This window comes from Peromyscus leucopus, chromosome 6, assembly GCF_004664715.2.
Source record: "Peromyscus leucopus breed LL Stock chromosome 6, UCI_PerLeu_2.1, whole genome shotgun sequence".
Lineage (NCBI taxonomy): Eukaryota > Metazoa > Chordata > Mammalia > Rodentia > Cricetidae > Peromyscus > Peromyscus leucopus.
The window spans coordinates 52,824,012-52,851,536 of NC_051068.1; the positions used below are offsets into that span (position 1 = coordinate 52,824,012).

At 36.8% G+C, this 27,525-nt stretch overlaps 1 protein-coding gene across 1 annotated transcript in view; it reads right to left on the reverse strand.

Moving 5' to 3' along the window:
• The window catches only part of Wdr49 (WD repeat domain 49), a 155,169-nt gene that overhangs the window by 97,873 nt on the left and 29,771 nt on the right, over positions 1-27,525 (reverse strand). The window contains exons 2-6 of the mRNA XM_037206669.1: positions 16,618-17,058; positions 15,904-16,080; positions 14,917-15,091; positions 3,260-3,427; positions 1,365-1,513 (exon numbers count right to left, since the gene is read on the reverse strand). Coding sequence (XP_037062564.1) covers positions 1,365-1,513; positions 3,260-3,427; positions 14,917-15,091; positions 15,904-16,080; positions 16,618-17,058 — 1,110 coding nt within the window. The remainder of the gene's footprint in view (positions 1-1,364; positions 1,514-3,259; positions 3,428-14,916; positions 15,092-15,903; positions 16,081-16,617; positions 17,059-27,525) is intronic.

A 27,525-nucleotide genomic window follows, 5' to 3' on the forward strand; every position in this document is an offset into this window, starting at 1 on the left:
CTAAGTGCTGGGATTTTAAAGTATGCACTACCATGCCCAACAAAGACAAGATTTTTAAAGTTAGAACAAGGACAGCTGAGATGAAGAGGCAAGATGATGAACAGAGTATGGTGATAAAATAAACAAGAACTGGTAGATGAGTGGTAATGTTAAGGGGAAAGAGGATTTATATGATAGGTAAAAAAGAAAAGTAAGTTAGAAGAATTAGGATGACTGGGGTATGGCTAAGAAGTTGAAGATGAATTTCTAAGTTTCCAAATAGTTTCACTTATAACACAGATACATTCTTCTCACACAGAACAAAAGTTCTCTCAATCTCAGAGACTATTTCCACTTATTATCCACTTATCTCTTCATAACCAAGTATCTTTAAATTATCGTGTGTGTGTGTGTGTGTGTGTGTGTGTGTGTGTGTGTGTGCCTCTGCATAGGCACATGTACCACATGTGTGTCTGGTATCTGCAGAGGTCAGAAGAGGGCATTAGTCCTCTGAAACTGGAGCTATGGATGGTTGTGAACCCAACCATGAGGATGCAAGGAACACAACCTTGGTCCTCTGCAAGAGCAACCTTTGTCCTCTTAACCACTGAGCCATCCATCTAGCCAACACTCTATCATAGCTTTGACTGAATCTTTAAAGTTTGGAATTATGTAAAATGGAAATTACGCCATACATAAGAGGCAAACGTTTTGGAGATTAAAAATTTACTTAATTAGATACCACAATGTATTCATAATCCAATTTAGACTACATAATTCTTGGGTCAATTTCCACAATGTTGAAAATGCCCTATCAAGGCCTGAGAACATAACTCAGTGGTAAACTGTGTGTTTTTAGCATGTTGGAGGCTTTACGTCAGATCCCTAATATCTCCAAATATAGATAAAAGAATTCCATCAAGATCATCAAACAGACGTTTAATTGAAATGTATCATATACTTGATATTTCCAATTAGCTTAAGTTTATAATTTAATGAGTCTCTTTAATATTAAAGTGATACTAGTGAACTGTATCTTTTCACTATTTTATCCAAACAGCATTTTCTTGCCCCTGCATCCATTCTTTTCCATGTAGAATGAATGAAAACTCTGGATGCTCTTAAGATGTGACAAATAAAAAGAAATAAACCTATGAATACATGATTTGAACAAAAATGTAATGAAATGCTTTTTGTCCAGTTGCCCAGAATTCTTATGAAGTAACCATCAATCAATACTTGTTCCAAATGCAAATTTCCTCAAGACTTTATGATTAGCCAGTTTGTATGAATGACTGACATCTCTCAGAGAGATTCAGAGCCCAGTGGAGATTTCCTGAAGAACTGGGAATGCAGGTAGAAATTAGATTTCTCGAGTTACTTACTTTGTCTCTGGAAAAGCTAAAAAGCTGTTTCCTCTCAGCAAAGAACTGGACTGCTATGACACTAGCTGAGTGACCCCAGAGCACACCAACTGGCTTAGAGAGGACATAAGGATTCCATAGGCAAACTTTGTTGTCAATGCCGGCCGTTGCTAACCAGAATTCAAAAGAAAATAAAATGTTTTTAATTATCTCTTTGAAATTAGTTTGTCACATGTGAACATTAATGCACCCTGTCTTGAAGGAAGAAAAATCTTGTCATTATCCAACTAAATTGTGGGTTGATCTTGAGCAGTGGTTCTCAACTCGCCTAATGCTGCGACTCTTTAACATAGTTCCTCGTGCTATGGGGACCCCCAACCAGAAAAATTTTTCTTTGCTACTTTATAACTTTAATTTTGCTGCTATTATGAATCATAATGTACATATCTGATATGCAGGATATCATGACCCACAGGTTGAGAATCATTGACCTTGAGGCAGGCATCTGCATAGGCTAAAGAAGCAGAAAAGATTGTCTCATTTAGAAATCTACCCACAGCCTGCCTTGGAAAGAATACATTTTCTCTTCCAAGCCCTAAAATTCCCTATTTCTGGGACACAAGAAATTTAGACAACATGACAGGTATTGGGGTCAAAAAAAGAACTAAATATTCACAAGTCAATAAGTGAAAGTACTAGGAACATGTTATTTTTACCACTGTTTAAATAATCAAGTATGCACAAGCCACCAAGCATCACCAATACTTCCATCCTGGTTTATTGTGGGATCAGGCATTTTTGATCATGGCTCCTTTATATTCAAGAACCATCTCAAGAGCAAGCTAGGTACTATGTGAGCATGTGGGATGCGATTTAACTCTCTGGTTGTTTCTTGGTCTTGAGCTGATTATGCACCTGCACTTATGTTTTCCAGCACTGCTACAAGTACCAAACAGATCAGTGTAGAGAAATTGAATAACTAGTCAGCCAGTGAGATAAAGAGGTGATATTTGGGTCCTTGCCAAATTAATTCATCAACCCCTCCAGCCTTCTCTGGTATATCTAGTGTATTCGTGGAAGTCATTGCTTTTCAGCAGGCCTACCTTAAGATACTTTATATCAGCTATTATTATTGGTTATTTTAAGTGTCTGTTTCCTTAACGAACTCCAGCATTTTTCCTGTGAATGCTAACTACTGGATGTGGATTTGTATGACCCACACCATAGGCCATATGTGGTCTGTATAACTACTCTATTAATTTTCAATAACAGATCTACATGTCAGTTTTATAATGCTTGAACTTACCTATGCATATATCAAATTATCAACTTTCAGAATATCTAGGTATTTCATTTAAAAGATCAACACCTGGAAAAGTTTATATTTCCTATACCTTTTGCATCAACTTCCTTAATAAATTAAAGCTATGATAACCTATAAATTCACAAAAATTATTAGAAACTGTAATCTGAAAAGTATCTGGGATTTGCAGTTATACTGGTGTGTGCAGGTGTGTATATGCTGGGTGTGTGCATGTGCGTGTGCTCACATGTGTGTGAGTAATGAAAGTGATGTATTTGTTTGGGGGCAGCATTTGATGGTGTGAGAAGGATTGCAGCATAGCAGATGCTGTACAAACTGTCTTCTTTCCCTATATCATCTTCCACCCCTTCCAATTTCAATAAAAAGACTCATTAAAGCATCGGGGTGCTTTCTCATATTTCACCCCAGTGTAATTCAAACGCACCGCACATCATATGCATCATTATCAAACATTCTCAGGCAATAAAATGTGAGCTGCTCAAGTTGGTCTCCCTGGCAATAAAGCAACAAGGTGCTGCACTTCCCTGCATACAAATATGCATCCTAGACAATTTATGAGGCCCTCATAGTTATCATGATTTATTTTACATACCAATTAAATTGAGCCGAGAGTGGTAATCAAAAGCATGAATGCCCTGGGCAATGTGGAAAGATGTCATTTTAAGGAGGTTTCTTGACTTCTCTCTCCAAGCCAGCACCACAGTATTGGTACTGCTGGTTGTACTGGAGATGAAAGCATCCAAAGAGGCACTGTAAGTAACTGGAAGAAAAAAAAAGAAAAGAATCTTGAAATTTTTATATTAGCAAAATAGAAATATTTAAATACATAATGTATTATATATTAATTAATATATAGTAATACATAATAATTAATATCAGAGTGTGATGATACATCCCAGCACTCAGAACAGCTCACTCACCCATCCCCTCCAATCAATGAATTTATAGCAAGAGAAACCACAGCGTATTCTCCATTCTGACCTTCGTCTACATTAGAAATACCTTAAGGTTTTGTTTGTTTGTTTTTATGGAACATAAAGTAGAAAACAACACTCATCACAAAAATCATGGAGTATTCTGTAAACAGAAAATGAACAAGGGATCATTACTTTTTTACTCTTCCTCTCAGACCTGAGGCAGACAGACAAACAAGAACTAACAAGCACCTGCTTGCTATAGCTCATGGTTAAACAATTGTTTATGTACATTTTGACCAATCTAGAATGTTGAAGAGTAGATGGGCCAGGACTCAGACATGGTCTGATTCCCAAGTGAAGCTAAGATTCAGATCAAGATGGCTGACCCTGTGTCAGATGTTGTGGAGCAAAATTCTATTTCCTATGTAATAATGGCCCAGCCACACTGTGTATCATGATGGGCTTTGTTTTTTCATCAGTCACAAGCTCCCAAAGGCAAGTAACTGCTCCTTGACCATCATGGAACATGATACCTTCTACTCACAGAGCACACAGAGGTCCTCTCTTGCTTTTTGCTCAGACTATAATTACCTGTATCCAAAATTGCAAGATTTCTGGCTTATAACCAAGATAAAATTACTGCCTCACACAAAGGATTTTGTCACTTACATAGAGTAAAATTTGTTAAACAGAAGTGCTTTTATTATTTTTTTTTCTGCCTGCTGCTTGCTAGGTAGAATCAAGTGAGGCAGACTAGGAAGACAATTCTCAGTGGACCAGGAACATTTCTGTACATCTAACGAAACTGAGCACTGGCTGCCATTTACTCAAGATCATCTTTTCAAAGACATGCGCACCGCAAACAGCCTTAGAATGCAGAGATAGTGTCTCCCTTCGAAGGAAATGGCAGGCATGCCTGTTATCCAGAAGAACCAGAGTAGTTTTCTCGGAAGCAGAAGGAGATGCATGTCCTGTGCCCATATAAAAGGCTCATGTTCTCTACACCTGGGTTTCTTCTATAAAACATCCATGTGCAGGCACAAATGTGCCTTTTGTGGACCTGGAGCAAATGTGTCAAGACTTACTCTGCTTGCTTTCCTATGAATTACATATGTATTTAATTTTTTAATCTGTGACACAGGCGTGCATATCATCTGTCATTGTAGGAGTTTTCGTTCTGTTGGCTCACTTCCAACAGTGTACTACTGCTTATACTTGAGTCAATATACTTACTCTATAGCTAAACTGAAAGGAACTTAAGGGCCAGCGAGACAGCTAAATCCAGGTCAAGGTGCTTGATTCTACTTCTGATGACCTGAACCCAATACCCAGAACCCACATGATGCAATACTCATGCCACAGTGCACTCACAGACCATGCTTATTCACTCACAGAGTCAGTCACACACAAAGAAATGAATATAAAAATAATTGTTTTCAAAGATGTGAAAACTCAGTCTTCAAAACCCTCAGCAGGTACTGCTATGGTTATGTATGTATAGCCTCTCAAATTGATACATTGAATCCTGCCTTTCAAGGTAATAATAGGAAGGGTTCACCTTGGGTGGTGATTAGAGAATTATAACCTTGGAACTGGGATTCATGTCCTCATATAAGAGATATAAGGGAGTTTGTTTGTTCCTTTTATTCGGACAGGACACAGAGAGAAGATATCATCTATAATTCAAGAAGTGCCATTCTCCAGACACCATGTCTACCAACAGCGTAATCTCAGAACTATAAAAATAAATATCTATTATTTATAAGATATTCAGAATATGGGCTTATATAAATGCATATAAACAAATTTCCAAATGATTACTAAAGGCAAGGAATCTGAACCACAGCTAGTACAATCCTTTCTATGTAACCTGTTCTAGTGAGTTCATTATTTCTGAAAGCAGCTAGAATGTATTCATTCAGGAGCTGATATTGACATGAGAATGGCTTGACTTAATATATTTCATATCTGTCTTCCTAGCAAATAAATATCTCACATGACCAATTTATATTTAATGAGATTGAAACTATTTAGAGTGCCATCTACAGATATCCCTTCCCAAAGGATGTCATCTAGTCTTCAGAATTACTTGCTATTTGCTAACACCTGTGGTGTGATGAAGAGACTGAAGAACTAAGTTCACTCTGTACCTTATACATGTGTTTCTGAGCTTAGGAAAAGGGACATGTAAATCAAATAACTAGACAATACCTTATCCCATAGTAAATTGCTACATTGAATAGTACATGGGTGAGTAAATAGAAAGACATCGTGTATGAGTCAGTGTTTTAAAGACATTTCACAATCTATTGATGACAGAATTTTATTGATGAGGGGACAAAACGTCTCACTTGTATTAAAGGAGCAAAATTTGAATGAGGAACTTCTTATGTGCATCAACTGTTATATATGCTTAGCAAAAGAACATTTAAGTATCACCTATGGGTAGGGCTCATCAGTTAACTGTACCTACTGCTCTTGCAGAAAACTTGAGTTTAGTTCCCTTCATCCAAGTCTAGTGGTTCACCAAGACTCCAGATCCATGGGATCTGACACCCTCTTCTCATCTACTTGGGCAACTGTACCCATGTGCACATACCTACTCCAGATACACAAACTTACACATAATTATTTTTTTAATTTAAAAATTAAGAATCCCCCAAGGAAAACTGCATGACATTGCATACTTGTGATGCCATCTCTGAGATGGGAGAATGGAAAAATATAAATTCCAAAATTTTGAGCACACAGAAATTCAACCTACCTTCTAATTTTACAGATGAAGAAAAATGAAAAAGAAAAACCACCAAAACAAGTTTAATTATAAGGCTAAAGACAGAAAATGACAAATTTGGGTATGGAGTTCTGGTATTAATCCTCTAATCAGAGTACTGGTGTATAACATGTGAAATATTACAGATCCAGACTCAATGCTAGACTCTGGCAGAGCCAGAATACAACCTGTCTACAGAGCCAGACTCCTTGACAATGGGGACATCTCATGTTGTAGCATGCAAAGGAGTCACTGGGAGATTACAGTGAAAATGCAGATTCTCACTGTGCAAGCCTAAGATTGGGCATCACTCACATAGTACTTGATGCTGCTGCTTTATACTCACTAAGGACCACACTTAAAATAACAAGATGCTGGAAAGAATTCTGTATAGACATTACTTCATACTCTAAAGGAAGACCAATCAACAGTTCTTAAATTTCAGAGAGCAAATATTTATTTAAAATCTCATGAAAACCATAGTTCCATCAGAAAGGTGTGCACAGAGACAAATTTTTGTATAAGATACCAGAGTTTTAAGAATCTCCCTACCATGATTCATACATGATAGAGCTGAGAAACTCAGGCAATGAACCTCTGAGCACAAGGTAATGTTAGATTAGAAGAAAATTCCACACCTGCTTTTTTATGTGGCTCTTCAGTTTTTATTTTTGGAAAAGGGTTTTGATAGGTACCTCAGGTTGTCCTGGAACTCACTATATAGCCCAGACTGGACTCTAACTCACCATACTAGCATCTGAGACTCCCACGAGCTGAGATTACAAGTGTGTACTACCATACCTGACATCCCTCGGGTGATTCATAACATTTCTTTTACTAATTAGTTCTATCTATCAAAGCACAAAATAGATACTGTATTTTAGCTTTTACTCATTTAATGCAAATAAATTTAATCAGATTTTGATGTTGAACTGAACACAATTTCTCCAAGACAAACAAAAGCCAAGATGCAGAAGAGAATTTTAGAAAGGGAAGCACCCTCTGGTACATAGAATAACTAGATATGAAATGTCATGACACAGAAGAGATCCTACTGAAAAAGAGGGTCCATGTTCCCAGTCCGTTTCTAACTCATCCTCTATTATTAATTTTCCTTGCCTTATGGATTATTTTTATAATGATGAAGGTAATTTGCTGAACCCTTCTCATGTACCAGGCAGCATGCCTGGAGCTCTTGGTCTATCATAATCTTCATTGTGTAAGTTATGTGAAGTTTGCTAATGAAGAAATAGACATTCCAAAACTCAATTTGCTCCAGGTCATGTGGCAAATTACAAATGGAGAAGAGAGTGAACTGACTGTGAGTTCTCCTTTTCTCTTCTATTGTATTCTTCCTTTGCATTCAACCACACTGCCACCATATGCCGGGACCACATCTCGGATGATTTTTACTATAGGCTACATTTCTGTTCCCTGTGGGCTCACTCTCAAACAAATCCCCACTTGAACTTCAGTCTTCCCTTTCCTGACTCCTTCATGTTACTACTGAGTCCCCACAAGAACCATCGTCCTTTACCTTCCTGAATATCTCCATCCTTTTCTGTCATCCACTGTATTTCTTTCTTGTGAAAGAAAAAAAAAAGAGATACTGATGGAGAGAAGTGGGAAGGTAGAGGGGGGGGAGGAAGAGAGAGAGGGAGGCCTAAAGGAATAAGCAGTTCATGTAAAGGTGAATGCTTTGAGCTTCGTTAGAGAATAGTTAATTTCAAGGGCATTTCACCTGCTGCATGATGGTAATTTTTCTAGATATATCAGAAGAACAAATTCTGCAGGTGTGAAGTACCATTCAGGGACTCACTTGATATATTCCTTTTGTTTATGGAAAATGTTTAAGATTATTATAGCATGGCACTTAAAATCAATATTGTAAGATCCAAAAATACAAACCATTGCGCTATAACCATATCATCAAGTCCTCAGAAATTCCATAATGTGATTATAATAGAGTAAAGTTTCCTATCCAGAAAATTACTTTGTCACATGTTCCCCAGTACACCCAGTTGGTTTGGGGGACATGTAAGGCACAGAACTTCATCCTGCTCTAGTGTTCAAATTATTGTTCTAAGACTTGAACGTGCAGCTTACTTGGTGACATTTATGGGTCGGCAAGGTCACATTACTGGAGCTTCAGCAATCTGCATCTCACATCTAAATCAAGATATAACTTGTTTCTCATTAAATTGTAGAAGTATAGAGCTCTGGGCGAAGACATGAGTGAAAGATGAGAGAAGAGCCACGGAGCCATTTCTTTAAAACCAAATTGCCTAAAAAAGAAAAATGTTTTCCTCACTTCTTTAATTGTAGTAGGGATAATAATACACTGTGATAAAAATAAAATTAAAAAAAGAACACCTCTCTAGAACATTAAGCTATAGAATAAGATGAGCTGGACAAATTAATTATTTGTTTTTCACACTCCTGGTGAGTTTGAAAATTAGAAGAAATATTTTAATTTTATGTAACATTTTAAGAGTAAAAGACAAACTTTGTTTTTTATTATATTTACTTATTGGTCCAGTAAGATATTAATTTTCAACAGTTCCACACTTCTTTGCAACACAGGGATTTAAAAGGACACAAAAGCCTCCTTTTTTATTTTTGACATTAGGGTGTGTGTGTGTGTGTGTGTGTGTGTGTGTGTGTGTGTGTACAACTTGAGTAGAGAGGAATGGGGAAATTGAGAATGGATAGCTGGGAGGGGCTGGAGAAAAGAAAAGAAGGGCAAAATGTTGTAATTCTATTTCAATTAAAAACATACAAATAAGCCAGGCGGTGGTGGTGCACGCCTTTAATCCAGCACTCGGGAGGCAGAGCCAGGCGGATCTCTGTGAGTTCGAGGCCAGCCTGGTCTACAGAGAGAGCTCCAGGAAAGGTGCAAAGTTACACAGAGAAACCCTGTCTCAAAAAACAAATAATAATAATAATAATAATAATAATAATAATAATAATAAAAATAATAAAAACATTGAAATAAAAATTAAAGACACCATAAGAAGGCATCAAGGGAACCTGCCATTCGTCCTTATCTGGGTACTGTCAAAATGACCCCCCAAAGTTGCAATTAGTTAATGTGAGAAAGTGATTTGAAGATGAAAAACAATATCCCAAAGTGAGGGAATGCTATTGAATGCCCTTAAGATAAGACAGAATCCACCACTCTACATTTGCAACAGACCCTGAATTAGTGCGGAAACCTGGGTCATTCATAATCCAAAATTCTTACAGGGTTCAGGCTTTCATTCTGAGTCATGTGAGTAAACACACCAAGTTATCCTGACAGTTGACAGTTTTAATTTTTTTTTTAATAAAGAAGTGTCATTTTCAGTTTTTTTTTTTTTAAAACGTACCTTGGAGTCCCGTTCCCTAAGGCTTTCCCCCTTTACCCACAGGGTTATTCATACTCCAAGCAACAATCATGTCAAAAGGAAATACAAGAAACAAATGTCTACATTGTCATTAAAAGTCAAAATGTGTTTTTAAAACCAAAATCTATACTGCTAAGCACCTTTTAAAATAAGAAATTTCCAGAATGTTAGGCAGAAGAGTGTGTATAATATAAGCAGGCTGAAGGAAGAGAGTGTTTTCTTCAGACACAGGTCACCAGCTAACAGCTAATTTCTACTGCCTTAAACACAGTATGACTCCTGGCAAAAAGGACAGCATGGTCTAGCTACTCAGTGATGCAACCTCCTTTACCTAGAAGTGATTTCAGTTCTGGGAAGCAGAGCAACACAGGCACAAGTCCCCAGATTCAGCTTCTCTTGCTAGCTTAATTCCCATCAATTATGAAGACTCCCTAAGGAATCACAACCTGGTGTCTGTGCTTAAATTCTCTGGCACCAGCTCTATTAATTACTGCAACAATTATGATTTAGTTATCATTATAAGCTGGTGGTTATCACCTTCTGTTTATGACCCAAAGTGGAAGAATACATTTTGGTGTGATAAAAGCCTATAGTTTTTGTTTCAGCAATATTTTCTAGGCAAGAACTAACCCCTGAGAGACAGCCCAACTAGTTGTTTGTTTGTCTGTCTGTTTGTTTGTTTGAAACAAGATCATGCGCTATGGGTCAGGATGAACTTGAAATGTCTGTACATCCCAGGCTTACATTAGACATACAATCTTTCCTCAGAAATTGAATCCCAGAATTAAAGACATGCACCACTACCTGGCTCATGTTTTCTTAATAGCTACATTCTCAGACAATAACTTCTCAAGCATGCCCTATAGAAGACCATTCCTAAAAAGGAAATTTTCTGAGATTCAGGACAGTCTTTCCACTACTACCCTAGATATCTACATTCATTTTATAGTCATTTCAGAATGCAATTATTTTTTATTAAATGATATAGAACCACTCAGACAAGATGAAACTATTTTCTCCTTCAAAATTTTAATACTAAATCTTAACTCCTGTTTAAAGCATATGTTAACATACTTATAGCTAAAACTGAATTTCCCCTCTGACATTTCAACATAACAGGTATTTTACCCTTGGTTTTGCTAAATATGTATTTCTGTAGTTGTGTTTCTATCTTTACTTGTATAGTCTCTTATCCTAAGAAGAAAATGACCGAATATATGCCTGAGAAATTGTAAGAATTTCGAACCATGCTGCAGCAGTGCTGGATATCAAATCCACGCAGCTGTCATGGGGCTACACTTGGCAGAGCATGTCTTGGGAATCAGTGAGCATTGTCCATGACTGCTGCAAACCCTGGTGAGCTACAGCTTGCTCTGTCATCCATTTCTCCTCTCTTCCTCTTCACTTTCCTCTTCCTCCCTTCTCCTCATACTAGAACAACTGAGCTTTAGAAAATAGAAAGTCATATTTAAGCTTGTATCCATTGTTACATCTCAGAAGATCCCTTTGCAATGGTTAAGAGTTAAGTAGTTCCATGTTTACAGACAGTTGAGTTTTAAACCTAGAAACTGAATAAGGAAAGAATTTTAAATTACTTATGTGTGTGTGTGTGTGTTCACGCACGTGTGCTTGTGTGTGAGATAAATTGTGTGCCTATATGCATGAGATATTATGTTTCTCTGTGTGTGTATGTATGTATGTGTTTGTGTATGAATACCCCCATGCACTAGGGCCTCGTGTAAGTGAGATAACTATTTTACCACTGAGCTATATAACCAGCCTTCTTTTCAATTTAATTTTGAGATAGAGTCTCAGAAAGTTCCCAATCTAGCTTTCAGTTCACTCTAAAGCTCAGGCAATCATGATTCCCTTGCCTTAGTACTGAGTAGCTATGCATGGTTAGATTATACATAAATATATTTACACACAGAGATAGATAATAGGTAGATAGACAGACATACAGACAGATAGATAATGATAGATGATAAAGAGATAGATAGATAGATAGATAGATAGATAGATAGATAGATAGATAGATAGATGATAGATAAATATTTTATGTTTAATACTGATTAGCAACTTGACAGGACCCAGAATACCCTTAATATAAGCCTCTAGACATATCTGTGAGTGCTTATCTAAATTAGAATGATTTCTAGGTAGGCCTGTGAGGGATTTTCCTTATTACATTTGCTGAAATACAAAGACCCACCCTGAATGTGGGTGTCCATTAAATATAAGGGGAACCCAGGGAAAGATCCGGCTTTACTTGCTTGCCTTTATATCTCTCTGAGAGTTTAACTCTGTGTTGGTGAGTTCATCTCACCTATTGCTGCCATTATACTGTTGCTGCTGTTTACTGACATTTGAACCCTGAACTAAACACCACTAGCTCTCCAGGAATCCTCTCCACCAGACCAAAAGTGCTGAGACATTGGGCCTCCTGAACTGACAAGCTACCAAACATCAGTCTCTTCAGTGTGAAAAAAGCCATTATTGGGATGTGTCTGTGTGTATATGTATGTACATACATATATACATACATAAACTTTTTCTGTAGCTAGTTCCTAGTTTACAGTGATTTTAGGAGGCATATCTCACACAGGATTTCTTAGGTCTTAGATACAAACTTCACTCCGACTTACTTCCATATTTTTATCAAGAGATGAGAATGATATGATGAAAATATGCTGAGGAGCAAATTTACCCTGACCTGAAGAATAATCTCATATTGCAAGCAAAGAGACAAATGACTCATGGACAAGGTCCTGTGCTATTAACAGTGGTTTATTTTATTTTATTTTATTTTATTTTTGGTTTTTCGAGACAGGGTTTCTCTGTGTAGCTTTGCGCCTTTCCTGGAGCTCACTTGGTAGCCCAGGCTGGCCTCGAACTCACAGAGATCCGCCTGGCTCTGCCTCCCGAGTGCTGGGATTAAAGGCGTGCGCCACCACCGCCCGGCTAACAGTGGTTTATTTTAAAGATGCTTAAATGAAATTGAGGTAGAATTTGCAGTAGATCTTGAGTAGAAGAAAACATTTGAACATCACTCATCTGCAGAAACTCTTACTTGATATAAGCTCAGCCTCTTCAAAAGGATCATACTACAGGCTACTTCTTATTTACCCATGTTACTATAAAACAATGGAACTCAAATAATACACTAAACTTCATACTACAAGCTAATTCTTATTTATCCATGTTACTGTTAAATAATGGAATCCAAATAATACACTAAACTTCAAAGACCCACTACATTAGATTTCAGAACTTACTGCTTTATTTTTATAATTTATTCTTTCATTTATCTATAAACATATAGTACTTAACTCAAATACAGCTCCAATAACTTCCTTCAGTTCATCTCTAGTACCTTGATCCTTATTTTAGTATCACAAAAATTTGACACATAATTTTATGCCTGCCATAATAGGACATGATTAGGAAATGTCCAGCTTTGTTTTTCACCAACTAATATCCTGCCAAAATCAAAGGATGGATAGAATGTACCAAATATATAATTTATACTGAAAAAAATCATAATATAGTATCACTTGTATAGAACTTGATTTGGGGCCACACCATAGAAGATCAGTTACAACAACATGTGATCCAAAGCTTATAAAGCTGCTAGAGAAGCCAACAGTTGATACACTTGACCATCCCTCCTTTAGATTATGTTAAAAGTTGAATGGTAATATTAATTTCATTAGATATTATTCAAGTCAATGGGGTTGCTAATTTCTATTCTTTTGAGTGGATTTTCATTAATGTGGCATTTTTTGGCATGAGAAAAATCACCATGGTTCTTTATATCAGAACAGATATTATACACTTGGCTTCTGAATCATCATATTCATTTTTTAAGAAATAAAGTACTTATGAAGTCATTAACTCATTAATGGTATTAATGGTTGAGTTTTAAGAAAGTACTAATATTCTATAAATGCTGATTTATAAAATAATCCTATCACAAAGAACTACTACACATGCAGTCTAGACAAGAAGAACTCGGACATTATAACAAATTGAAAAAGTGAGGGAAAAAAGGAGGGGGAGGGAGAGAGAGGGAGGAAGAGAGAAAGATAGAGACAGAGACAACAGAAACAAAGAAAGCTTTATCTATAATTTGAAGGCAGAAAAGGAGAACTACATGTCTAGTCCCAGCCTGTCCTGTATAATGACACTTTCTCTTAAGAAAAAAAATGAGTATGATAAAGTGATTGTCTTAGTTAGGGTTTATATTGCTGTCACAAAACACCAGGACCAAAAAGCAAGTTGAGAAGGAAAGGGTTGAATTGGCTTACACTTCCACATTGCTGTTCATCATAAAAGGAAGTCAGGACAGGAACTCAAACACAGCAAGAACCTGGAAGCAGGAGCTGATGCAGAGGCCATGGAGGGGTGCTACTTACTGGCTTACTCCTCCTGGCTGTCTTATAGAACTCAGGATCACCAGCCCAGGGATGGCACTACCCACAGTGGGCTGGGCCTTCCCCCATCAATCACTAATTAAGAAAATGCCTTACAGCTGGATCTTATGGAGACATTTTGTCAAGGTTCCCTCCTTTCAGATAACTCTAGTTTGTGTGTCAAGTTGACATAAGACTAGCAAGCACAGTGGGCTTTCTTATAAAAATATATTTAAAAAATTAAAAGTACATGTCCATTTAATAAAAGTAATGTCTAAAATATATAGAACAAATTGTCAGTGAAATTAAATGAAAGGTAAAAAAGAAAGAAAAATAAAAAAATTACATGTGAAGACAGACAAGCCGTGTTTCTCATAAGAATACAAAAACGAGGAAAAGAAAAGAAGCCCTTTTGAGGAATTCATTAAATTCTTTCCTGAGCAGCGTGTGAATGACTGACACAGGGTAGGATCAGAGTGGAATTGAAGCTGAATATATTCTATGACAACTTTCCTGTCTTTTGAGATTTCTGAGTGCATAGTTCATCTGAATTCTTTGAATGAAGCATAAATTTTAGGAGGAAAGAAAAGAAGTAATTCCTTTCAGCATTCAGGGGATAAAGTGAGTCTAGGCCCAAACCTCCAGAGAACCAATTATTGGTTTCTAGAATTAAACATTCTGTGTGAACCATTTTCATTAAAGAATATAAATGTAGAAGTTGAAAATGACGGTTTCCTCGTATTACTGTTTAAATTCGGTACCTTGCCTGACCCAGTCTCCACGATGAAGTGTGTGTTGTAATATGTGACAACATTTGTGACATCCAGAGAGCAGCCCTGCCCAGTCAATGGTCATTGTTGCTTCTTCATCATCACAGGCATTAGCAGGCCGTTCAAAAAGGGAAATCATGGCTGCCGTGAAAACAATCGCTTGAACCTTGAATCATTGAAAGAGGAACAAACATACGCAGTGTAAGTGCTATCTATCTGCGTCCTTTATGGTTAACAAGAAAGGGATCATGAGTTAGGAAGGTTTTCTCCAATATTACTTAAAGTATTCAGGCAGTGACAGTAGAACCACTACACAGTCGGGGAAGTGGTTTCCAAGCACAGCTTTCATTTTAAAAGGGACTTGCCATTGACAACAGTAAGAATGGAAGCTTTCACAATCATGAAAGGGAATTGATCGTTCAAGCCTCTTCAGTGTCTGGCTCACTCCAGTGTTATTGAGTAAGTAATGATTCCTCTCATCTAAACTGAAATTTAATAGGAGGAGAAATGGCTGTGTCCAGTGTCACAGGTTCAATGTTTCCATCTTTGATGCCTCGATTCCTTTGTTAGGTGATAGAGAATATGAACACTCTTTTGGCTGTCTGATAATAAACTTCCCCCAAATCAAAACAATTCACTTGAAAGGCCCATGGAAAGTTAGTTCAGACATTTAATAGTAAGTAAATATTTATTAATATTAGAATCTAATGCATTAATCATTTTATAATGTAAAGTTTGTAAGTTTTTAAACTAGAGAAATGTGGTTACAATGAATAAATACAAGGATATCATAATGAAGGTTTGTATTTTATCACTAAAAGGAGGGATGGTAGTATCATTCATTCCTCCTATGTCTACGGAGAATTGCCTCATAGTTTATAATATAGAAAGTGATACTCAAGACATTTCAATTTCTACTTTTCGCTACAGTTTGAGGATTCAATCCTTATTGTGCAGTCTTATCATCCTCTCACTTACCTTTCCAGTTATATCCCCAAAAGAAAGGATGGATTCTTTGGGATCAAGAGGATTATGCCAGTAATCCATGCATATGGGAGTTCCTCTCAGGCCTTGCAGTTTGTACTGACAAGGAAATTCTTCTTTGGACAGTAGATCATAGAAACAAATCTCTTTGCTTGTAAAAGCCACTGCAATCTAGAGTAGCCAAGCAGAAAATCAAAGGATATTTATGGTGGATTTAGTGAAATTATTATACAAAGCAAGCATGCAAATCTAATTTCCAAATGAGATGTAGTGCTCTGAGAGTCGTTAGCAGTGTTATGGAAGTATACATAGTACAGAGGTATTTAATTCTAACATTGGACTTTAGCCAAAAATCAAAACAAAACCAAATACTTTTATCGTGAGAGGCATTCAAGCACCTTTTTTCTCATTTCAATCCTACATCCACTAGCACCCTCCATCCCTAAAAATATTGTCAATTAGTTAGATAAAAAAAATTTTAAAAAACATGAGTCATTATCTGTGATATCATTTTAAGACACCCAAGCAAAGGGCTTTGGAAGGCAAGTACTTCTGCTTATATCCCCTCCAGCTAAGATGAGAGGCACCAAAGATGAATGTGGCTCTCTGGTCACTGCTGGTGTTGCACTTGATACTGGCCAGGGGCTTTCCCCCATAATTTTCTCATCTTTTTCATAAGTAGAGAGTGTGTTTATAAAGATTTTGTACCTTGTTAACATTTTCCAGAGAAACCAAACTTGTCACCCAGAGGTGTTTGAGTTTGGTAGCATCTGACGTGATAGGAAGTGATTCCTGCAACTTCAAGTTCTCTCCCCAGATTCCTAGTAAGCCTTCCTTGCTAATGGTCAAATAACGACTTGAATTCTTTAAGTAAACTACTTTCTGAATGGTGTCCTTGTGCTTTCCTGGGAGGAATTCAAGATCCTTCCATTGGGGAACCACTGTTGCCTTTGTCTGTTCCTCTCTCTCATAAAGCGATAGCAGTACAAATGAAATCAGCTTGTCCCAGTCAACAAAGCCATCCCGAGCCACATCCACTTTGTCAAAGAGTTCTCCAAATTCTTCCTCTGTGCCCCAACCCACAGTGTCTGTCATCTTCTGTATGAATTCTTCCCTGGCCATACAAATGGTTTGTCTTGGATCTTGGGACTAGAAATGGGAAGAAAAAAAGAAAGAGAACAGAAAAATCATCACACAGAGAAGAGCATTGTGCTGTATCAGGGTTGAACTTAGTCAGCAATTCTTGCAGCATGGGAAGAAAAGCATCTTCCATTTTTGAGTGGTGTTATACTTACGTGGATTTTGGCAGGCGAGACAAATAATTTATAGTGCTAGAAACTGCATCCTCAATTACAGTGTTGAGGCAGGAGAGTTAGAGACTATGTGTTGATAGAAGCAGGGATTGCAGAGATGTGAGACATTAGCCATGAAGCTGGAAAAGGCAAGGGATCAATTCAGAAGGAAAAGCAATCCCAAGAATAACTTTGTTTGCCCCATAAATCTCATTTTGGACTTCTGCCCATCAAACTGTAAATCAATAAGATGGCATATGCAAGCAGCTAAGTTTGTGGTAATCTTTTATAGAAGCAACAGAAAGCAAATATCGTGGCTTACAGAAGAATGGGTGAACCCTTGAAAAGTTTTGATAGAGCCAGTAAAACTACAACAGAATACAATTTCAATTCAATGGTAAGAACTATACTCTGTAACATACTATTATAAAAGACACTGTAACTATAGTTATATTCCATAAAGTACCTGCAAACGCTAAGTTAGCAGATACTAAAGCATGGCTCCCAGAGGAAAGATAAGGTCATGTTTCTACAAATCTATCCACTTCCATTCACATAAGGTGTTAATGATATCATTGTACTTGGTGTGTATTTCTACTGAAAGACACCTTATTTAATGTTATTGTTACTTCTTCATAACTGAATTTGTGATCAACAGTATTGTAATTTAAGTTTGAATGAAGCCATGGTACATTTTTGGCATTTCCAAATACTTTTTGAGCTTGGGAATATCAGCAACACTTCCCCCAATGGATTCAGGGACCATTTTAAACAGCAAGTCATCAGGTGGGGGTGTGGAAAATGTGGCCCACAGGAGATGGAGAAGACGACCCTTCCTTGTGTTGCAGTGGCAGTGTTAGAAGGCAGCAGAATGGCAACCTCATTTGACCTTGTCGATAAGTCTAAGAGACTCACAGTTTTTTCTACTCTCTACACACCTGGGAAGGACCAGGAAAGTCGTGTGAGTAGTGATTGGTGGTACAAAGAAATTTGCGGTAGAAGGCAAATCCGCTGTCTACACGTAAATTAGTTAAGAACAGAGCTTAATACAGGTGGTGGGGTTTGTGATGAAGGAATCACCTTTCCGTATGAAGGAGTCAAAGTATGAGGATACACCTGGCATATGAGTTATCAAGGAATACAGCTGCTCGCATGAATGGATGTTTTGTTTGCCATGGTCAATGCCATTTGCCCTCAGCATTCCCCTCCCCCACACACATCTGATTCTGGGCCCATCTATTCATGTGTAAGAATTATCAGCAAATTAGTTCATTGATTAGCCTTAACTTACCCATTTGTAAAATGAGTATATCAGTATCAGTCATAGTAGCATCATTATGAGAATAATCTGAAGTGCTATTGTATGAGAATCGATTGGGGTAATCAGTTGGTTAGTAGAGATTTGTTTAGGCATTTAATTAACTAAGTCAGCTTTCTGAAAAACAATTACAGTGGGTGTTTTGACAGCTGTAACCCATCATTCTTACCTTCACTAAATTATTTTTAGTCTGAAAAGTTTAGATAGATTAAATGTTTCAAGGCTCATATTTTTAGTATAAACAAAGATACCTGGATCTAAGTGCACTCCATCAGAGACAAAGTTGAAAACTGTTTTTAAAAATGAAGTCAATTGTGATCTTTATTGTAAGATGCTACAGCAGTGGTTCTCATCCTATGGGGGGGGGTCACAACCCCTTTGGCAAACCTCTGCCTCCAAAATTATTTACGTTATGATTCATATCAGTAGCAAAACTACAGTTATGAAATAGCAACAAAAATAATTTTATGGTTGGGGTCACCACAGCATGAGGAACTATATTAAAGGGTGGCAGTGTGAGAAAGGCTGAGAACCACTGTGCTGCAGAATAGCATTCACCGCCTGTCCATATTGCTAGCTCGTTGATTAAACACCACTTTAAAGCAGACCTTCAGTATGTGTTTTACAAGCTAGTAACCATATTATATTGCTAAAAACAAAAAAACAAATCTGATAAATACAGAGACAATTTTGTGTTGTGTATTCAAAAGTATGGAATTACAAATCTAGCATAAATAACAAGTTATGTTCCCTGAAGTAATAAAAACAGCTGCATAAAAGTGTTCTGTACATTTGATAATGCCAACATGCACTCAGAGGAAAGATGAGAATTACTCCAGTTTATGAACCTGATAAAAATGCATAGAGGTAAGTATGACATCCTTGGTGGTTCCATTAGTAATGGTTTGCTCATTACCTGTTTGGTTTAAGTTTAAAAATAAAAACATTTTTTGCACATCTTTGATAATCCTTTTAGCATCTGGTCAAGCCTTCTTGAACTAAAAAATTAATGCTCTTGTCTCTCAGAACATAGTTTCTAATTCTGATAAAAATTTATATGGGATTGGGGTACAGTCGTTCTGCTCAACATAATGGTTAAACTTATTTGCCATGTCTAAGGAAGCACCCAGGTACTGACTCTGGTTTCTGTCCTGAGAACACCCAGAACACATGCTGATACACTCAAGAATGCCTCTTGATTATCTCCCTCAGCACAATTTTAGAATTCATAAAATCGTCTTACTGAATATCTCTCCAATAAAGAACATTATAAATATCATATTATTTTAATATTTATGAAAACTGAGCTCAGAACCTCAGTGTGAAACTGCAAAAATACTCTTTTGGGTTTGGTTTGGTTTGTTTGCTTGTTTGTTTTTTGTTTTCAAAACAGGGTTTCTCTGTGTAGCCTTGTTTGTCCTGGAACTCACTCTTAATCCAGGTTTGGCCTCGAACTCACAAAGATTCACCTGCCTCTGCCTCTGCCTCTGCCTCTTGAGTGCTGGAAAAGGTGTGTATCACCACTGCCTGGCTAAAATATTCTCTTCCACAGAAATCTGACATCCCTTTTTAGCACTAAGAAAAGATTGTGTACTTTTAATTCTTATTAAACTTGCCTGTAATGATCACTTTTCTGCATTTTTTCTAGATCAGAATCAAAATTACTACATCTTATTTAACAAATGGCATCCTACCATGTACAAATAGAGATATGTAGATAACCATCTTTCATTTTTATTTTTCCACTTACCTCCTATTTTGAAGCTATCCCTCCAAAATGTATACTTATCTTTACCACCACAATATTCTTGGATAAATAGATAATTTAAGGATCCTTTATTAATAAACTTTTCTACTATTTTCAAAGTACTGGTTTTATATAAACAAGCCTATACATACATCATAGATCAATTATGTAATTAATTCTTAAGGAAAAAAATGTATTAGAAGCAGAATTTCTGAGACAAATGATTTATACATTAATTTTGGTAGGAAATGATAATTTTTATTACATGTACACATTGGGTTTTCCATCAAATCCATAATCTGTCCCCTCCAAATGCTACCCCCTACTCCCCACCCCTCACCCCCACCCTCGCTTTTTCCCTTCCAACTTCCTGTTTGATTTTACACTCACTGAGTTCACTTAGTTCTGACTTTACAGGCACGGATATAGGACAGTATACTGGAACATGTTCCTCTCAGAACATATTTTTGAAAAATCTTGACATTTCTTCTGCCAGCAGCCATCACTTGGGAATGTAACATGTCTACTGACGCAGTAAAGGCACAAATGTTATGGGAGTAATCAACTACTTCCAGATTAGATTTAAGGTCTGCCTCATAAAACCGAATTCATGCCTTATATGGAAATTCTGTGATTGCCTAGGTCATAGGGGAGAATCCAATGCCATTATCCTCCTAATAATAGGATTGTAACATTAGCTAGGGGTGTGGCTTCATGAGTTCTTCCCCTTCCATGTCGGGATTTCTGGGTGATTTAATTTTTGGTAGGTTTGGAGCATGCAGTCACAGTAGCTGTGAGTTCCTGTATACAATAGCCCTGTCATGCCTGGCAAAACTGATTTATTTTAGATGTCTACTCTGGCTCTAACAATTTTTCTGTGCCTTGTTTTGCAATGACCCTGATCCTTGAAGGGCTGGTGATATAGACAGCCCATTTAGAACTGAACACTCCCCAGTCTCTTGTTCTCTTCACATTGACCAGTCATGGATCTCCGAATTAATTGTGATCTACTACAAAACAAAATTTCCTTGATGAGGAGAAGTGAGATGTCCTAATATCTGGATAAAAGGGTAAGAACTTGGTGGGGGCAGTTTATTTCTACAGCCAGTCAAGAGAATAATAGTATTGACTGCTCCCCTGTGACCTAAGCAGTCACAGAAATTTCTATACAAGGCATGAATTCCATCTTGGAAGGTAGACCTTAAACCTAAGCTGAAAGTGGTTGGTTACTCTCATAATTGTGCCCTTATTGCACCAGTAGACATGTTACCAGGCCATTCATTATTGTAGCACACAGGGTTCCCAGCTCACTAAGGCTGTTGATTGCTTTTCTCCCCTGGAAGTATGCATAGAACCGCCCAGCAGTGTGGAAGCTAACTGGTGGGGATGAAGCTTCCAGGTTAGCACCAACTTTACTTTTTCATGTTCTATTACTCAAATATGTGTCATTTTCCGCAATAGGGTCTTTTTGTTTGTTTGTTTGCTTTTTTGTTTTTGTTTTTTTTTGAGACAGGGTTTCTCTGTGTAGCTTTGTGCCTTTCCTGGATCTCGCTCTGTAGACCAGGCTGGCCTCTAACTCACAAAGATCCACCTGCCTCTGCCTCCCGAGTGCTGGGATTAAAGGGTCTTACCATCAAGTTCTGGAGAGTAAACAATAGCAATAACCCATTGCTTGAAAAACTTGAAAAAAGTGTACCAATACCTAGCACTGAGGGCTTTTTTTGTTTTGTTTTGTGGTTTTTTGTTTTGTTTTGTTTTGTTTTTTTTTTTTTGATAACCTAAGGTACCTGGGAGAGGACTTGTCCCCTGTTATAGGGTACCTACATTTAAACCCCTTTGATATGTGTAAACATATATATTAGGATATATATATATATATATGTATATGTATATGTATATATATATATGGATACTTCTATAGTGTTAAGTTTCCTTATGGCTTCTTCAAATAGTTTTAGTAATAATAATCTTTCCTCATAATCCCTCTGTTACCCAGTCTTCCAATCATCCTCCTCATTTGATCCTTTTTGTTCTGTTTTCCCCTTTACATTGATAACCTGAGTCCATGCCCCTTCATTTGAGATGCAACTGCCCCCCATGGCTCCTTATTAGTTTCTATGATTTTAGGAATACTCCGCTTTAAGCACACCTATCTAAAGATTTGCGGCTAGCATCCACATATGTGAGATGTTAGAATAGCTAGCTACACTTGCTTATTTCATAGTTCTATCTGCTTGAAGTAACTTTTTCCATCTTTTTACTCAAAGATGATATGTATTGTTAATATTGAGGTATATTTCTTGGAGGCAGCAAATAGATCAGTTCTGCTTTTTGATCCAGTATTCTAATCTATGTGTTTATTGGGGGAATTGAGACCAATAACAGTCATTACTTAAAGATGCATATGAATTACTGTCACTTTCTTGATTTTGTAGTGTTTTCTCAGAATGCTTTTGATTGACTGTCCTGACATTGTTTATTCATTCCCTGAAACCTTTGGGGGATATTTTCCCTTTTTTTCAGATGCAAGTATCTCTTCTGATATCCTCTGTTGAACTGGCTTAGAATTCACAAATTCCTCTAATCTGTTTTTCTCACAGAAAGTATTTATTTCTCTTTTAATTTTAGCAGATAATTTTGTTGGGTATAATAGTCTGAGTTGTTCATCACTGTCTTTCAGAGCTTGAAATACGTACTTTTAGCTTTTCTTGCTTTAAAGATTTCTGTTGTATTACCAGGTATTATTCTAATGGTGCTGACTTTATAAGTGATTTGACCTTTCTCTGATCCTGTCTTCAGTGTTTTATATTTGATATGCTTGGATGGGCATCTCTTTCTATAAGCTTGGAGAATTTTCTTCTGTGACTTTACTAGATAATTTAATAAATAATATATATTCTCTACACTTTCACTATGATAGTATCCTTTTATGCTTATAATCTGAAGATTAGATCTTTCTATGGTGTCTTATTTGAATTGCTTTAACATAGTTATAATCATTCTTCTAAATCCTATTTCCAGGATGGCATTTTCACTAACAACCATTACTATGGGGTTTATGGTTTTGGAGGAAATATGTTGTTACCTTGATTTTTTCCTGTTATTTTTATTCCAGTGTTGGGATTTGTATGTCTAGTATTGGTTGGTTGAATTTTTGTTTTATCTTTTTTAAAGCTTTTTTCTTTCAACACAGGTGTCTACAATGTTCAGGAAGGAGCAAATTCAGAGCAGAGTTGGACTATTGATTTCCCAAACCTTCTGTATGTCAGCCATAGCTTGTTGCCTACAAAGGCTTGGGAAAAGATATTGGAGAAAGTTCATCGTAGCAGTGTGAACTGCTCCTGTAACTCAAGGTTGATTGGAGTGACTTGTGTCAGTCAGGAAGCTAGGAGTACTCTGTTGAATACAAGAGGAAAGTACAGGGTGGCTGAAAAATCCACAGCTGGGATTTGGCAAGTTCCAAAGGGGAGGGGGGGGCAGACCCAGGAGAAAGTAATGGCCCTTGGCAGACAGCCTTGGGCCTAAAAGGGGAGGCACACATAACCTATTTGTGTCTCCAGGCCATGTAGGGAGGCTGGAAAGTCACTAAAGTGGAATAGGCAAGAATATGGCAAGTTCCAAAGGGAGGGAAAAGCCTAGAGAGAAGGCGGGTTCTGGCAAGTAGCCAAGAACAGAACGAACACATTCTTAGTCTTTGAAACTCCATGTCAAATCCCTTTCCAAATTATTAGACAAATTTATATTCTTTTTAGCAAAACCTAAGTTTATCTATACTGAAGACCCTCACCAAAGTAGGTGCTTGTTCTACTCATCAGGTAATGATGAAACATAATTTTTAGAACTGTGCTCATTTACATACATTCTGAAAAAGACCCTGTAATAATAACAGCAATACTTTATAACTAACTACATAATTATTACTTTTTCTCCTGCTTATAAATTTGCACCTGAACAGACTAGAATTCACATTAAGTTTAAATCTATGAGGAAATCATAATACAGTTTGGTCAAAATCTAGATATTTTCTCTCCTGCCAAAGCCTGGCAATGGATAAGTGTGATCCCGGCCTAAGGTTCATTATCTCCATTCATTGTTGAGTATTCGCTACCAGAACTTGTAAATAAAGGTCAAAACATTAGATAAAAGATTTTCTTCCACCCATCCACTCAAGAGAAAATATGAAAGGATAGATATACCATACAAGGCATCAAGGAGAAATATGTTTATTCATTCAACAAATACTAAATATTCATTTCATGCCAAATAATATTATAAACACACAGAATGAACTTTAAACAAGGTAAACTCTCTTCAAATACTTTCATTTCAGTGGAAGCCAAGATATGTCAGTAATAATGAGTAGAACATGCTCCCTAAATTGCTAAAAGTAGTAAAAGCCTAAACACCACTCTATTGTTTTTCTTCATTATTAAACACCATGTGGTATTTAAGCTTGATGACATTATATAAATACCAATCTTAAAGAGATCGAAACCTTTTCTGTAGTCTGTACATTTATATTTTTTTTGTTTTTACTACACACAATTGGGATTCAACAATGCTGTCTTCTCTCTACATGAAAAGTTCAAAATTGGTGTCTAAATCTTGTTTGCTTGAGACCCACTAGTTTTATAAAGCATTTCACCAAATTAATATTTTTGTTAGGTAGTCAGTGTGAGTTTTTGTTAATGTTCCACTACAGTTGAGTGAACAGACACTATCAAAAATGCATCCTCTATCTCTATAATTAAATTTAAAATTAACATGCTGCTTTCTCATGCTTCATTCCATTGTACTTGCCTCAATTTCCCTTGGTTATAAACCATGCTGGTTATGAATATGTATTAGGGTTTGCTGTTAAACTCTGTGAACATTTTTGAAGCAGAAGAAAAAATACGTTATTTCAGAACAGATGCATCCACTTATAACATCCCCTGTAATTTCCATCTGTCCAAGAACAGTCAGTCAGTCATGAGAAAGTGAGCAACAGGACAGAAGAGACCATGCAGCTGGCTCAAGTTCATAGCTCTCCCCTGATTCAATGGGCTTAGTTGGTTTCAATTTCCACTTAATCTAGGAAAAGGCACTTACTAGCAAAAACATGGACCTTGAAATCCCAGCATATAATTTACAAGTTTACAATAAACCAGGTGGTGTTGGAATTGAACTGAAGATATTATACAGTCATTATTTTTAAATTTATTAATTAATGATGTATAGATATTGATACAGATAAGTATAAATAAATTCTAGCTATGTCAAACAAAAAGGCACAGAAATGATGTCATCCCTGTAGTGGTAAGGACACTGTTTCTCAGATGATAACTGTCTAAATACTGTTCTCCAGTAAACAGAACTGGGATCTTGATAAAAATGGCAGACTCCAAGTCTTGGGCAGTAATGGCATCTTGTGCTGGAAAAATAAAAATAAAAGATTGATAGGAAATATTAAAAGAATAAAAAAGCTCCAGACACTGGTAGCACATACCTTTAATCCCAGCACTGCAGAGACAAAGACAAGTGGATCTCTGTACATTCAAGGCCAGTGAGTTCCAGGACAGCAAGGGATACACGGAGAAACCCTGTCTCAAACCTCCCCACACAAAAAAAAAGGGGGGGGGGAGAAAAAAGAAAGAGAAAAAAAGATACAGGAGCTGACCACTGTCAAAATTTGAGGCAAGTTGCACATTACAAAGGGTAATGATGGTTATGGCTAATAAGGTATTAATGTGAAATATCAGCCCATGAATCTGTGGTGCTCCTCGAGATAAAATGAGTGTGAAAGGGGAAGAGAGTGAGATAAAGTAGTCAGTCACAAACAAATGCCATCGTGAGAATAAATGAGGATTGATAACATTTAAAACATCATTTTCTAATCACTGGTTCTAGCAAAAATGATTGAAAATAAAGCAATAATCGGGCCAATGAAAGTTTACTGAAAAATGTTTCTAACATAATATGAATGTTTCAACCAACAGATGTGTTTGTAGTAGATAACAATAGGGAACCCACTTTAATCACAGATTGACATGCTATATTTGGCAAACCTGTGCCCCAAAACATGACAGAAAAACTTAAAAAGAGGAGCAATTTGTTTGGGCTCATAGTATCTGAACATTGAGTCTATCTATATTTGCTTAGCTCAGTATGCTTGGACAGAACCTCTTGATGGTGGAATTGTGTGGCAGAGTCTTTTCACTTCATGTTGTGCAGAAGGCAGAAAAAGGTTACAGTAAAAAGAAAGAGAGCAAAGTATAACCCTAGGGACATGCACTCAATGATTTACTTCTTCTGATTAGCATCCACCCCATAGCCGTTACCACCATAATATATGTCACCACATAACAATTTCATTAGTATATTGATCCATTCATTAGATGAGAACCTTTATGATCTCCATGTTTCTAGAAAATGCCATTCCAGACACCCCTAGAGGATTCTTCACTAATCCCCCAAGTGTTTATCAAGTTATCAACTAAGATTACCCATCTCTTATGGTATTACTCCTTATGCCAGACAATAGGTAGGTACACAGAATATATCTTCTGCTGTGTCTTCACAAACATTAGAGGGCCTGAATCTAACAGTGAAGAAGCAATAATCAAACCCCAATTGTAGTTTAGAACAGCCTACTGGCTCAAGTTCTTTGAAATATCCATTTCATGAGAGATGAAAGAAAGAACTCCTGAAGATTAAAGGAAACCAGAGACAGACCAACTAAAGCAAATGTGTGATCCTAGATTGCATCTGTGATTTAAAAAAAATAGCATATAAACTATAAAATATTGCAAAGATGAGTAGGGATATTCTAGTACAGATTTTGTTTGGTAATATACGAGGTTAAACTTTCTTGGTGCAAAATGGCATTATAGTGTTCTAGCAGGTGTATGCTGAGCTAATTAAGGCTTACTTAGGATGCCTGAGTTACTTTTAGGTAACTTAGGTAAAGCCTTTTACATCAAAAGTGTATAAAGTGAAAAGTAAGACATCAAAGTAGTAGTTGTTGAATTTAAATGAAAGACTGTTTTACTGCAGATATGCTTCTATCTTTATGCTTTCTGTGTGTTTGATAAATTTTAAAGAAAATTCAGAGGGAACAATTAACCATTTCTTCTTCTATGTTCCATAACTCTACCTTACTTAGAATGCCCAATCAGTCAACAAGTTCTGTGCATCACAGCTTTGAATATCATTTCAATCTCTCTTCAATCCCTTCTACAGTTTCCAACCCCCTGCACCAGCTTTCTAATGATCTTTCT